Source organism: Pseudorca crassidens, chromosome 16 (assembly GCF_039906515.1).
Source record: "Pseudorca crassidens isolate mPseCra1 chromosome 16, mPseCra1.hap1, whole genome shotgun sequence".
In the NCBI taxonomy this organism is placed as follows: Eukaryota; Metazoa; Chordata; class Mammalia; order Artiodactyla; family Delphinidae; genus Pseudorca; species Pseudorca crassidens.
In genome coordinates, this window is record NC_090311.1 from 3,020,001 (window position 1) to 3,034,478 (window position 14,478).

Sequence of the window (14,478 nt, forward strand, 5' to 3'; positions counted from 1 at the left end):
CTGGGATAAGCCCTAGGAGAGCTGTGACGTAGGGAGCCGCGGACCCTTCCTGGATGCGCTGCACAGGGGTCGGGGGTGGGACTTGGTTTCTGAGACTGGAAGGAGCACCCGGAGAGAAGCGCTGGCTCCCCGCCCGCACCTTATCCTTTTCCGGCCGCTCTAAAGCCCGTGCAGGCCGTGATCTCAGAAAACGCCTCCCCGTACGCCGCTCGGCTTCCGCTCACCCTCACCCCACGGCGGGAGCGAGGTTCCTGCTTCCCCTCCCCACGCCGACAGAAATAGCAGCCGTAGACATGAAGGCCTCAGAACAGCCTTTCCTGGGGACTTACGGCCACAAACAGCTCTCCTTGTCAGCCGTGGCATTTGAAGGTCTGCAGAGGCCGAAAGCTCACCTAGCGCGGGGGGACGGCCCAGGAATCGCGCCGTTGATAATTGCTTCTAAAGAGGCACGTGAAAGCCGCTGACGGTTAGATCGAAGTGCGCCTGGGCCGGCTGCCGAGGCCGCCGGAGACAGGACGGGGCTCGGCGAGGATGCTCGAGCAGGGCTGGCGTGACAAGGTTATTTGAGCTGGCGAGAGGCGCTGGGGCTGGAGGAAAGCATACGGTCAATTAAAAGCGTTCAATAGATGATAGAGGTTTGCGGGGAAACCCCCCCCAAGTGTCTCTCCCTGATAATCATGTTATTTTTGGCCGGGGGGGGATTTTAACAGTCGGCTACAGTCGCAATACAAGCAGCGTGTCCCCGCGAGGATACGTCCCCAGCAGTACTCCCCAGCAGTCCAATTACAGCACAGTCAGCACTAGCATGAACGGATATGGAAGTGGCGCCGTGGCCAATCTAGGGGTCCCGGGCTCGCCTGGATTTCTTAATGGCTCCTCCGCTAACTCTCCCTACGGCAGTAAGTGTCTGTTTTTGTCACCCGTCATCACACAGATTCATATTCGCTGCAAAGTCAAATGTGTGCGTTGCTTGGATGTTCTGTGGTGTGAGCTACTGGATAAAAGGAAGGGTGGCTCTGGAGGCTGGGCGTCCACGTGACGACAGTAAATTGACCTAAAACGGGCCCCACGCGGTCACATTGGAAACCCAAACAAAATCGGCACCAAATGGGGCCGCCCAATTGGAAACGAAAAGTCCAACGCGAGAGTTTGCCTGTTATCCAGAGAGTGGCCAAGCCAGAAACATCTCGTGCTTGCTCTGTTGGCCCGACGCTCCAGGCGAGGCCCTGGAGCTCTCTTTGTCGTGTGGCCGTGCCCGGCGTCGCGCGTCCTGACCATGTTTGCTTTGTTGCAGTAGTGCCGTCCAGCCCTACCATGGCAGCCTCTTCGGTCACCCTCCCTTCAAACTGTAGCAGTACACACGGCATTTTCTCATTCTCACCTGCCAATGTCATCTCTGCAGTGAAACAAAAGAGCGCCTTCGCGCCCGTGGTCCGGCCCCAAGCCTCCCCTCCTCCTTCCTGCACCAGCGCCAACGGGAACGGACTGCAAGGTGAGGGTGCGCGCTGGCCTGAGGCCGTGGCCTGGGAGCGCCCGGAGGGCCCCGGGGCAGGCCAGGCTGGGCCGCAGGGCTGGAGTGAGGGGCTCTCCCTGGGGGGCGGGAACTCCGACCTTCCCCCGGGCCCACCCGCGGGCTGCCGGCAGGGCGGCCCTGGCTGTTGCATGTTCTCCTTCGTCTGCCGCAGTGCGACACCCACCCCCCAACCCGGTGCTCCCGGAAACGACCCCCCCCTCGTTCAGTCCCCACAACCGGATTCTTCCTCTTGGTGGATGAAACCCGTTTCCTCATCCTTCCAACGTGACTTAAGTGGCCTCACGGTAAAGCGGCCCATACCTGCAGGGAGTGGAACCTGCAAGGGAAGGAAAACGGGCCGTGGTGAAGGCAGCGGGGCCCAGGTTGCGTCCCGTTCAGCCCAGAGCGTGGGCAGGTGCAAGCCTGTCGCTCCCCTGACTCACAAGGCAGTGGGACAGCCTCAGGCCTGGGGTGGTGGGTCATGGTGCCGCCTGCAGCGCCCACCTCTGAAACTGGCCCGTTCTCACTGTCCCGAGCCTGAGCCTTTATTCGCAACCTGGTCTAACGGACCACGGGGCGCACGAGGCTGCGTTGTCCTCGGAAGGGCGCGTGCACCTAGACCCGGGGCTGTGCGTGCACCAGTGCTGCACGGGAGTTGGTTTTCCAGGAGATTTCCTTCAAAGACGCGAGAGGGAGAAGGTCCCGCCCAAGGGCAGCGGGAGGCCCCGCCTGGCACAGCTGCCCACAGATGGGGCCGCGCGGAGCGGGCACCCAGCGCCCGCCCAGTGCTGGGGCCCTCTGGGCAGTGGCCGGTGGTGCGAGTGGCAGGCGGGGCTGCGTGAGGGCCCCTAGGCCCCGTGAGCTTGCACGTGGCTCTCGGTGACTGACTGAGGCCCACAGGCTCTGAAATTAATTAAGTGGCCGTCATCTGGCCTCTTTCAGACACCACCTTTGGTATATGCTCCTCCCGGTGAAAACCAAATCCAGTTACTCCTTTAAAAAAATGAATCCATTCAACCAGTATTTACTGAGCGCCTACTATGTGCCAGGCTCTCTGCTGGGTGCTGAGGACGCTACCGTGGAGAAGACAAACTGGCCCTTTTGTGAAGTCGGTGGCATATTTCACTTTGATGAACTAATGCTCAAAAAAGGAACTGGAAAGGTATCAGTGATTTGAAATAATTGTCTGCACAACACCTGTTAGCGTGAGAGGGACGCCCAGCCCCGAAGGGCCGCCGACTGGCCTGCAAGCCAGCAGCGGTCACCAGACCACAGGCACTTAAGAGGCGGGTGGCCGGGTGCCACGGCCCCGCCCGCCGTCCACCCGGTGCCAGGGCCCATCGAGAGGTGGCGCCACGTAAGCCGTGTGCACACACACAGCTCTTCCAAACCATAAAGTTGTAACGGTGAGTCGGAGATAAATTAATAGCGCTGAAATTAATGAACTGAGAAATTGAAGCTCCCATCACTACGTGAACAGACGTATTAATATGTTATACATAAGTTAATGAGAATGATCACTCTGACAAAAATTGAACAACACTAAAGTTACAAGATTTTAGATGACATCTGTACCCAGAGTTCACTGGGAAGCACCTGCTGCACTTGGCATCTTGGCCCAAGTTTCTCTTTCCCTCCAAGAAGAGGAAGGACGCGCTCCCTATGGTGGAGCCGTGACTTGTGTCTCTTGAGGGCCCTTGGCCCTGAGATTGCAACCAGGTGGGCTGTGAGTGGCTTTGATCTTGGCAGGTCCGCGACTCACCATTACGATACAGAACGATCAGCGGAAGGTCCAAGGCAGGGGCTGAGAGCAGAGGGGAACCCGAGGTGTGTCCAGTTTGACTGACTTAGGGAGCGAGAGCTGTGCCCGGGTCCCAGCAGCCCGAGAGCTGGCCTTGGCTGGCGTCACAGAAGTGACCGGGTTGGTTCGGCATCTGTCGACGGAGGTGGCCTCCTGGGGGGGGTCTGGGCCTCCGTCTGCTATAAGCCAGCCACTGACGTGTGTGGGCAGGGCCCTTTCACACCCGGAAAGGCCAGAGCCTTTCCCTTTGCCAGGCGAGGACCCCGGGGACCTGTCCCCCACGAGCACCCCACACCCCCTGAAGTGGGTGCCTTAACCGAGCCCACGGCTGGTTAATGGAGATTGTGCAGACCCACTGTCACTGCCGACCGAAGCCCAGGGAGGGCCCCCCCCCCAGCCCCCCACCCCGGTGAGAGGCGCCCCTGACCTGCCCCCTCTCTCTTTCAGCTATGTCTGGGCTGGTAGTCCCGCCAATGTGAGGGGCGCTTGTTACCTCCCGCCGCGCCCAGCATCCAAGGACGGACTTCAGGGGACACGTTAGTACATAAGAGGTGCTGATGGAGACCGTGTCTTCAGTACATCAGCAGCGGTTGAAATGCTACAAAAGACTTTGTTTAAAGATTTTATTTAAACTATTAAGAATCAACACACAAACGACGTACTTCTTCATGAACAATTCCATTTTACTGACTGAACTTTTCTCATATTTTCACATTTCTCAGTCCTGAAGAATAAGGAGAACAAAGCGATGCCTATTTTGTATAAAGTTTCTGACTCCGTCTTGGCTCTGTCTAGTACTTGCTATGTGTTGGGAGAAACTTTGTGAATGCACCATTTTGATGATCATGAAACACTGATGAAAAACGCCTCCAAACATTTTTCTGTACTCATACTTAGATTCACAATGGTTGTGTATCTCTATAATGTGAAATATTTTTTTGTGGTGACAAAAGGGGGCCAAGGAGGTCTGAGCCATCAAACTGGAAGAAAGGAAGACTATATGAGTAGGAGAATTGGGGTGGCGGGGGGGGGGGGAGGGAGGGTTTATCGTTGCTTAACTTCATCTTAATGAAACGGAACTTTGTAACTTATTGTAGTTAGAAATTGTAACTTTGATATTGAATTCTCTTGCCTTCAACAAGCACACTGACAGAGGAAAAAAAAAATGCTACTGTCTGTTGGTTAAAATATTCTCCCACTGCTAGAGCTTCCTGTTTTAAGCAAGTGTGATCTGCGACATTTTTTTCAACTTTTGCTAGCACTGTATACTATTGCATTCTTAGGCTACTGTGAGGTCCATGTTTCTTGTACCAGAAATTGTCCTTTTGACTTCTAGATCCTTCTTCCCTGATGTGTTTTGTATGTGGTTATAAAATTGTAGACTTTTGTGATTTTGCCAAAGTTGTAGCTAAATATTTATACACTTGTCTTGAATTTTTTTCAGATCCACTTAAATATTTAGGGGAAAAAAACGAGTTTTATTCCTTATGCGTCTTATAAGGAATAAAATGGTCTCCATTCAACACTTACTTACTTTTCCATGAACACTTGCTGTTGCTAAGGGACTTTATTTTGTAACATATCAATTATAAATATTGTATTTATCTTTGAAATTTTGTACACTGCTTTTCCCACCATTTTCAGTTCCTTTTTTTTTCTTGTCTGCGTTGGTTTTTGATCATGGCCTGGTGTTGTGATGCTGGGGAAGAGCATTAAAGCCAAGAACTGTTTGATCTGTTTCGTTCAGTGAACCAACATCCTTGCATTTCATTTGTACTTCCAAAATTTGCTATTGTTTGTTTAGACTTTCCGTCCTTTTTTTGTTTTTTTGAGGAAAAGTCAAATTCATTGTTTATTTTTATATTATTTTTAAGTTATCTGAACAAATACTTTTGAAGAAAAAAAAGTTCGTTGTATAGTCACAACAAAACGGTGCCACCCGCTGTGACAAACCCGCGTAGATTCCGTGCATGTGGAGCGGCCACGAAGAGGCGACACCGTTGGGGCTGTGTCCTCCTTCTGTTTTATTTTTTTTGTAGAATGTAAAAAGTCATTTCAGCTGCCACCCATGACTTTGCCACATAGCTGAACTGTGTTTACTGGAAAAATTCAGAGGCCTAAAGTTTAAAATAAAATTTACTTCTGATGTTTTAATGAAAATGTTTGCCACATTAACTTCTCTGATGCCTTAAAAGTGGACTTCTTTAAAGAACCTTTGTGCTGTTTGATCACAGGCTTACCCCACAATTGTTAATCAGTATTTCATTTGGAGATTTACGGTGTAAAACACGCACACGCACACACCCGGAGACCCCTGTGTCGCTCCTTTCTGCATCTGGTTCTGCTGTGTCCTGTGTCCTCCCAAGCCCACCTCCGACTCAGAGAGGTTTCAGGGGACCCACAATCACCCCTCGTTTAAAATTCCTTTTTAACAATACGTTTTTTGTGGTCAGAACCCAGCAGCACTGTCTGTACTTTTTAAACTGGATAATGACCTCCTTCAGACACTGTACCTGTTAGTGCCAAACCTGCCGTGAGACCAAGAGGGTCGTTTCTTTTTTCCCTTTGCAGACACAGCACAGCAAACGGTTTGCAAACTGCAGCAGAAATCAAATCTAAAACAAAAAGGAGGGACTTTAAAATTTTTTCTTGACAGAAACCAAAACAAAACAATGCAGGACTTAAGAAAGTGTCCATTCAAGGGACTAAATCAAAGGATCAGAACGTCCCCAGGGGTTAGCGGGTCACACTCTGGCCCTGCGACCAGCCTGAGGAGTCACTCTGGAACTCTGTTGCCTCCGTTTTATTTTGTATAAGTAAGGGTTTGACCTAAAAATGAGCTCACGTGTACACGTTAAGGACATTCGCAAGTCTCCTTGTCCCTGCACTTGGTTTGTGTTTTAGATTAATTAGTCGCCCTCATGGCTTCATCGTCTCAAAACTGAGCGCTCCACTAAATGGTAGATTTTACTGTTAAAAACCCTACAATAAGATTGTTTTATCTGTACATTTTTTCAGATATTTAACTGTATAAAAATGTTCATTTTACACAATATTTAATTAAAGTATTTCTTGTCTGTGAATTTCACTTTGGGTAATTTGATCTGTTTTGATTATTAAAATGGCTTTGCTCAACACGCAACAGTTACATTGGCCGGGTGGGTGGGGTTGATCTGCACTCCCAGAGCTCCCTTGGCCAGGATGAAAATGGTTCATAGAAGAACCTTCTCCAAGGTTATCTGCCCTCAAACGCTCATCTAAGCCGCACGGAGAGTTCCTTGTAGTTACTCAGATGCCTCTGGTCCCCAGAGGGGCCACCTGTACGTGTGTTGCACGCCCGCCGGCACATGGGAACACGACTGTGGGTCAGACCTGGGGGCCACAGCAGCACTGTGGCCCATAGACAGTCTCGAGACTCGCTGGGGGCTTGGTCACCCCCACCCCTGCTCCAGGCCCTCCTGCCTCAGCCCCTGCCTCTGAACTGGAGGACTGGCAGGTAGAGGGCAAGCATTCTGGCTACTCCAGACATGTGCTCCTCTGTCCCTGTCACCGTGCTCCACCGGGACAAGATCCAGCTCAGAAAGCTCCGGTTGGACGGGCAGGCACCAGGGCTCCGGACACCAGTGCCACTGAACCCTGACCTGAGGGACACCGTCGCCAACGGCAGGTCCACGGCCGTGGTGTGACAGGCCCCATGCACTGCGCCGGCCCCTGGGCAGCACGGAGGTGTGGCCAACGGCAGGGCTCTAATGAGATGCGCCGTCAGCACCGGGGCTCTGATTTTTGCAGCTGTGCTCAGCTCCTGTGCCTTTTCAGCAGCACCACTCCGTTTCATTCTGTAGTTTTCATTTGCTCCTCAATGAAAGGCTGGTTTTGCATGTTTTGGCTTGCAGCTCTCCAACACATACACATAAGTGTGATCCAAATTAGTACTCACAAATGTCATCTTAATTACTTGTTCTGCTGAGCAAAACAGGGAATGATTATCCAAAACATAAAGAAACTTGTGAATACCTTTTTCTCCTGTCAATGACAATCAGGTTTCTCTGACTGCATTCTCGTTTCAGCCTTAAAGAGACAGCGAAGAAAGAGGCTCATGGGGTACAAGGCTGCAGCCAGCCCCTCCCCCCCCAATTCCCCTGCGTGCTGGGCACCAACCTCACCTCCTTCCCCACTCTGAGCCGGTACCAGCGATGCCTGCTCAGGGGCGTGGCAGGGGCTGCCGCTCTGAGCTGCTCGCCTGGGCCCTGTGACCAGCGGGGAGGGAAATTATTTTATGTTTGTGTTTTGAATCCGAACTGAGAACTGCATTCTCGCCAAATGTGTGCCAATTACTGTCAGGCCACCTTCCAGGGTCTTCCAAGCTTTTAAAGATTATTCAAAGCACTTGAAATGGGCTTCAATCTAATGCCTCATTTCATTGCATTAAACAGCCTAGTTAATAAAGAATCGATATATTCAAAGGGCAAGGTTATCTTTTGTCTATAAGGGGTGGTGTCATTCTGAACCTTTTATAGTTCAAATGCTGAAAAAGACCTCATGAAATCCATACTCATCAAGCGGGTCAACGGGGGCAATAAAGAGGCCCCCGAAAGGAGGGGCGCCCGCCCTCCCCCAAAACAGCCCCGGCCTTATCTCCCCGCCCGGCACCCAGAGAAGTCCTCAGAAAATGTCAATTTCTCATCAAGACAAGAGGCTGCGATGATCACTTTTTCCAGAGAATACACACAATTAAGAGAATGCAGAGGGGCGGCTGCGGCGGGATTTGTGGCTCCTTCTGTCCCCAGGAGCTGCCAGCTCCCTCCCAGCAGATAATAAGAGTTGTTGATAACTCAAGTGTCAATATGCCAGAGAGCGAGTTTTGAATGTGAGTCCTTGTGCTCTGAGCCCGCCCGGCCGATCCCAGGCCCTGATAACGGCACAGCTGCCAACGGACACCCTGGGTTGGCCCTCACAATTAACGCGATGAATAAATCACACAAAGGAGTCGGGATGCTTTATACTCGGTGAGACAATCCCCTGCTTTACCCTTCAAGGATTCCTTTTATGTTGGAATAAGGTTGCTTTTAATGAAATTTAAACTCATCAGAGGAAATCAAAAACCTCCAATCAGATTACAAATTGATTTTTTGGTCATTTGTCATCCCCAGTATAGGGCTGTGGGTTTCACGGGGAGCGGGGCTGCCGGTCCGGGTCTGGGGAGCCAGCACGCACATGGCTCCCAGCCCCCGGCCTGGGGACAAACGGATAGGCTCTGGACCCCGTGCAGACTCAGACGCGGTCTCCCCACCGCCCGGGTCTGGCAAAGTGGACCCACGACAGCAGCAGGTGCCCGTCAGCTCTGAGTCCAGCTGAGGCTTAACCCGGGGACATCCTCGGCGGAACCCACAGTGATTTCTAGGTCTGCAGTCATGATCCGCTGAGGGCGGCCAACAGAGACACGTTCTCTTGGGATTGCAGTGAGTTTTGGTTCGTACCCGCCACGCCCTGGATCTGCTCTGTGTCACCCCACGTGGAGCCACGTGGAGTATGCCCTACACCCCAAGAGCTTACGATGTGGGGTGGAGAGAAAACGCGGCCAGTCCCACTTGGCCATCCAGTCGGAGCCCAAGCGTTCACTCCTGAGCACAGCCTGCCCTGGGAGTTCTCCCAGGGGTCTCCTGTTGTACCCTGGAAGGACTCTGGGTTTTCTGAGGACGAGCCAAGGCCGTGCTTTCCTCACCTTCCTATCTCTACATCGAGGGCACCCGGTCGAGGCTGCGGTGAACCACCGAGCATCTGGGACTTAGTGTGGGTGTGTCGGAAGGATGGGGCTCCGGACAAGATCGGGGTAGTCACTACTTCAGCACAGAAGTGAACATCACTTGTGATTCAAGATTCCTCAGAAACCACCTCTTAAAATACAATTTCTCAGCGAGCAGAATACCCAACACCTTTCCAAATAGCAGATAAGCATCGTGCCTCACTCACATGTGGCACCGGAGGGTCGAGGGACACCTGTCACAGGATCCTGTCTGGCCGACCCATGGGGCTCTGTGCTGGATCTGGCTCCCCTCTCTCGGGTGACAACACTTCAGTTTGCAGGGGGCAGGTGACCGGCCCAAGGTCACAAGGCTGGAAGGACCAGGGCCCGATGCCAAACAAAGTCTCCTGTCTCCAAACCCTCTGTTTTTTCCCGATTTAGGCTTCAGAGACCTTCAGGAATTAATGAGAGAGAGAGAGAGGGAGGAAGAGCGAGCGAGGCCATCTGGATGGAGTGAGAACCACCATACCTCCCTCCCAGCCAAGTCAGGAGGGCACGTGCCCCAGGGCTCGAGGGGCCTGGCTCAGCCAGGCCACCTGGACAGGCTGCGAGATGGAAACTGGTCTGTCCGGCCCAGTATCAGCTGGAGCTCAGGATACAACCAATGTCACCGGTTCACAGACCCGAAACCAAGGGCAGAGGCTCATGTCCCCGGGGCCTTTGCAACATACAGGAGGCCGGCAAAGAGCTGCTCCCGAGTGCTTCATCCCTGCTGTTCTCAGGTCACCTCATGGTCCACAGGTGGACCCACATGGCTGGGGAAACTGGACGCCTGTGTGTACCCAGTGCCTCTTGGGTCCACGTGGCATGTGCAGTGCAGGCAGGGGAGCCATTCACCCGGCGCACGGACAGGAAAGGGACAGGCTGGGGCCACCGAGGCAGTGCCAGAGGGACTGGACTGCAAGGGCTGAGCCCTTTGGCCAACACCCAGCCAGGGGGCAGTAAAAGCTTGTCACCATTCCAGATGACAATGGGGACAGGACAAGGACATGATGAACGGAGAAGGTCTGGGTGGTAGAGTCAGAATGAACCACAACAGTCAGAGGCACTGGGCAGAACAGAAACGAAGGATCAGAAGCAAACACCGGCACAGCACGCATCACCCTGCCCCTCAGACCACACCCACCGCCGTGCTGATGGTGGCCATGGACCACAGCTCACTCACCTGACACGTTCCCTCCTACAAGGGACCGAGCTCTTCACTGCCTTCTTCCACGACTATGGGACCAGCAGGACCCAGGCTGGCATGGGGCTGCAGACACCAGGGGAGACAGAAAGTGTCCTGCCACAAAGGGTTCACCTTCTCAGTATGCGATGAGGTTTTGCAAATCAGCAAGAGTAGATGGACATTCTGGAGAAAAATGGGCAAATTCACAGTCAGTACAAGTGATCAGTAAACTGGGAAAACATACCCTCTCTTAAAACTGCGTATCAAATTAAAGTGAGATGAAAAAGTTTTTTCACGTATTAAATTAGAAAAGATTTTTCTTAAAAGCTAATACTCAATCCTCCTGATGGAGAAATGGGCATTCTTAGAGTTGTAGAAAGAAGAGCAAACCAGTGCAACCCTTCTAGAAATAAATTTGACATTGTATCAAGAGACTTAACAATGTTCATATTCTTTGACCCACCAATTCCACTTCCAGGAATCAATCTTAAGGAAATGATCAGAGATTAGACAAGACTTTAAGTGCAAGACTGCTCACCATAGTAATATTTATTTAAATAAAAAACTGTAAAGAACCCAAAATTCTAAAAATAGGAATTGTTCATTGAATTATGGTATAGCCATATAATCGAATACTGTATATTCTATTAAGCTATTAAGATCATGTTTTTGAAGTACATTTAATGAAATGGTAAATAGTAATGACATAAAATTAAGTAAAGCAAGCATATAATACTGTAATACATAATTCGAATTTGTAAATTCCTATGTAGCGAGAAGGTAAGAAGGAAAGACATATGTATTTGGAAAGAATATTAGAATTACAGCAACAGCAGGCATACTTGGGAGGTGAAAGCTTCATGTTACATGCATGCTTTCCAAGTTTTCTGCCAAACAGACATGCAGGGTCCCGGGGAAAACCCTCCTGTGCTACCGACTCACCACCCTGCCTCTTGCTGCCAGTAAGGAGGCAAAGGGCACCTCGTCTGGAGACAATCCAGTTGTCCTAGGACACTGAGGCCGGATGTACTGCGGGTATTGGCGTCACAAGGCCACGTGGAAGTAGAGTTGAGACTGACATAGTGGCAGGAGACCAGAGACCAGGAAGCGGGTCCACCCTCTGAGAGTGCAGGACTGGAGAGGTGCACGGAGGGGTGGAGCCTGCGGCCACAGGGTCAAGAGAGACAGGACCTCAGGGAGAGATTCCCATGAATCCCAGCTCAACTCCCTGGCTCCTGGCTTTCCCAGCATCTTTTGGGGTCTGATACTAACTTCACTTTTACTTGAACTTCCTTGAAGGGATTTCTGTTGTTTGCAACCAAACCATTATTGACCAAATTAGGGAGAAAAATTATTTTAAAGTTAGTGTTATAAAAAAACTAAAAGAACTTAAAAAGTATTAAATTTAATAAGTGAAATGTAGCAAGACTGATGAATACAAGGTCAATATACAACCATATTTCTATAACAATGACAGTTATTGGAATTTTTAAAATGATACAGTTTACAATATTGTAAAAATATCAACAGCTAGAAAGAAAGCTACCAAAGTTATGCAAGATGTCTGCACAGGAAACCATAAAATTGTTGAGAGAAATTTTTGAAAATCTTAATAAATGGACGCATACACCATATTCATGGATTGGAAAACTACGTACTGAAAAGATGCCAATTCTCCCTAAAATGATCTATAAAGTCAGTGTAATCTCAGGCCCCTCTTCCAAATACCACCACGTTGGGGGTTAGGGCTTCAACATATGAACTGGGCGGGGGCAACACAAACATTCAGTCCCTAACACTGTGCAAAGAAGATTTCTTATGACACTACAGTAATTCAGACAGTGGGGTGCTGGAACGAGACTAGACAAACGACCTAATGGATATAAAGTTCAGAAGCAGACTCCACGCACACGGTCATCTGATCTGTAACAAAAGTGACACTGCAGTGCAATGGGGAAGGGTGGTCTTTTCCATGAGTTGTGCTGAGTGTGTGGATATGCACACGGTAAATGAAGCGACTCCCCCCTCACACACGCAAAGTGCAAACCAGGATGGTTGGGGACGCTAAGATACAATGACTCCCCAGCTGTAAGAAAGAGAGGAATAGTTTCAGGCACAAAGGAAGAGGCAGTGTTAAAATCAAAGTCATGAGAACTCCTAGGACCTCTGAAATAGCAGTAAGATGCAGTGATGAGAAGCCATCTGTCTGGGTGGCTGGTGAGGGCTGGGACTTGCAGGAGGCAGGAGGGCCTTTAAAGGTCGAAACAAAAGCCAAACCCAATTCCCTTCCATCTAACACCTCGGGTTTGTTCACCTCAGTCTGCATCAATGCCACAGACAAGGTAGAGACCTTGAACTCTGCACCCGCTCTTGCAGGGAGTTGGTAGAGCAGGCATTCTGAAAAGATCAGCTGTCCAGAAGTCCTCGAGATGCCTTCAGAAAGACTTATGAAAGGTCTTTATCCCTGAAAGAAACTTGAAAAGATCTAAGTAAATGGAAAGCATCCCATGTCCATGGACTAGGAGACAATACTGTTAAGATGACAATGCTCCTTAATTAACTTACAGATTCAATGGAGCCCCTTTCAGAATCACAGCTGGCTTCTTCACAGAAACCGACAAGGTGATCCTGAAGTTCATACGGTATTGATTGCACAGGACCCCAAACAGCCAACCATCTTGCAAAAGAAGAACCAAGTTGGAAGACTCCCACTTTCCTATTTTAAAACTTACTACAAAGAAACAGAAATCAAGACAGTATGGTGCTGGCATAGGCTAGACATACAGATCAATGGAACAGAATTGAGAGTCCAGAAATAATCCTACATATCTATGGCCAACTGATTTTCAGCAAGGGTGCCAAGATGATTCAATGTGAAAAGAATAGTCTCTTCAACAAATGGTCAATGGGAGAGCCACAAAGTGAAAGAATGAAACTGGACTCTTACCTCACACCATATACAAAAATTAAGTCGAAATGGAGCAAAGGCCTAAAGGTAAGAGCTAAAACTATAAAACTCTTAGAAGAAAACACAGGAGTATCTTCATGACTTCAGATTTGACAATGAATGTGACACGAATTTGGCAACTGTACAAGACACAATAGATGTGACACCAAAAGCATGAGTCACAAAAGAAAAAAATGGATAAAACAGACTTCATCAAAACTAAAAACACCTATGCTTCAAAAGACACTATCAAGGAAGTAAAAAGACAACCCACAGAATGGGAGAAACTATCAATACTTGAAAATCATATATCTGATAAGGGACTTGTATCTAGAGTATAGAAAGAACATTTACACTTACAAATAATAATAAGACAAATGACTCAATTTAAAATTGCGCAAACGATGTGAATAGACATTGCTTCAAAGAAAATACACAGATGGCCAATAAACACATGAAAAGACGCTCAACACCACCAGTCATCAGGGAATTGCAAATCAAAACCATAATAAGATTCCACTTCACACCCACTGGGATAGCTATAATGAAAAAGTCAGACAGACACAAGTGTTGACGAGGATGTGGAGAAATAAGAACCCTCATATAACTGCTGGCAGGAGATGGTGCAGCCACTTTAAACAGTCCAGAGGTTTCTCAAATGGTTAAAAACAGAGTTACCAGTATTTCCACTCCTAGGGACACACCCAAGAGAAACGAAAATACATTCATGCAAAAACTTGCACGTGAACATTCATGGCAGCATTATTCATAACAGCCAAAAGGTATAAATAACCCAATGTAAATTATGAATGGATTTTTAAAATTTGGTATAGTCATACGATGAAATATTCTTCAGCCATAAGGGGAATGAAGTGCTGACACATGCTACAACATGGATGAACTTTGCAAACATTACGCTAAGTGAAGGAAGCCAGTCACAAAAAACCACGCTGTATGTTTCCATTTATGGGAAATGTCCAGAACAGGCAAATCCACATAGACAGAAAGTAGATCAGTGATTGTTTAGACCTGCGGCACATGAGGGGTTAGGGGATGACAGTTACAGAGACATGGGGGGGGGTTTCTTCCTGAGACAATACAAACATTCTAAGATTGACTGGGGTGATGGTTGTTCGTATCTGTGAATATATTAAAAACCACTGAATTGTACATTTTAAATGGGCGAATTGTATGGTATGTGAATTACTTTTCAATAAATTGTTATAAAAAAGTCTTGTGGTTGTAT

At 49.2% G+C, this 14,478-nt stretch overlaps 2 protein-coding genes across 23 annotated transcripts in view; one reads left to right on the top strand and one right to left on the bottom strand.

Annotated features, from left to right (window-relative positions):
- EBF3 (EBF transcription factor 3) overlaps nucleotides 1–6,402 on the top strand; it is a 117,817-nt gene extending 111,415 nt beyond the window's left edge. For 3 of the 16 annotated variants that reach the window (XM_067709029.1, XM_067709042.1, XM_067709031.1), the window contains 5 exons: nucleotides 711–899; nucleotides 1,295–1,492; nucleotides 2,563–2,675; nucleotides 3,263–3,340; nucleotides 3,762–6,402. In XM_067709029.1, the coding sequence (XP_067565130.1) occupies nucleotides 711–899; nucleotides 1,295–1,492; nucleotides 2,563–2,675; nucleotides 3,263–3,340; nucleotides 3,762–3,779 (596 nt within the window). In that variant the 3' untranslated portion in view covers nucleotides 3,780–6,402. Of the gene's footprint in view, nucleotides 1–710; nucleotides 900–1,294; nucleotides 1,493–2,455; nucleotides 2,676–3,262; nucleotides 3,341–3,761 lie in introns of those variants that run through there. The other 13 variants (XM_067709036.1, XM_067709039.1, XM_067709034.1 and 10 more) reach the window with 10 other exon arrangements.
- Nucleotides 1–14,478, bottom strand: part of MGMT (O-6-methylguanine-DNA methyltransferase) — a 351,118-nt gene that overhangs the window by 1,668 nt on the left and 334,972 nt on the right. For 2 of the 7 annotated variants that reach the window (XR_010935693.1, XR_010935692.1), the window contains one exon: nucleotides 10,336–10,468. Coding sequence is in view for 1 of the 7 variants with exons in the window: in XM_067709048.1 (XP_067565149.1) it covers nucleotides 10,447–10,468 (22 nt within the window). In the remaining 6 variants the exon portion in view is untranslated. Of the gene's footprint in view, nucleotides 1,851–5,291; nucleotides 5,432–5,789; nucleotides 5,930–9,284; nucleotides 9,510–10,282; nucleotides 10,469–14,478 lie in introns of those variants that run through there. The other 5 variants (XR_010935688.1, XR_010935691.1, XR_010935689.1 and 2 more) reach the window with 5 other exon arrangements.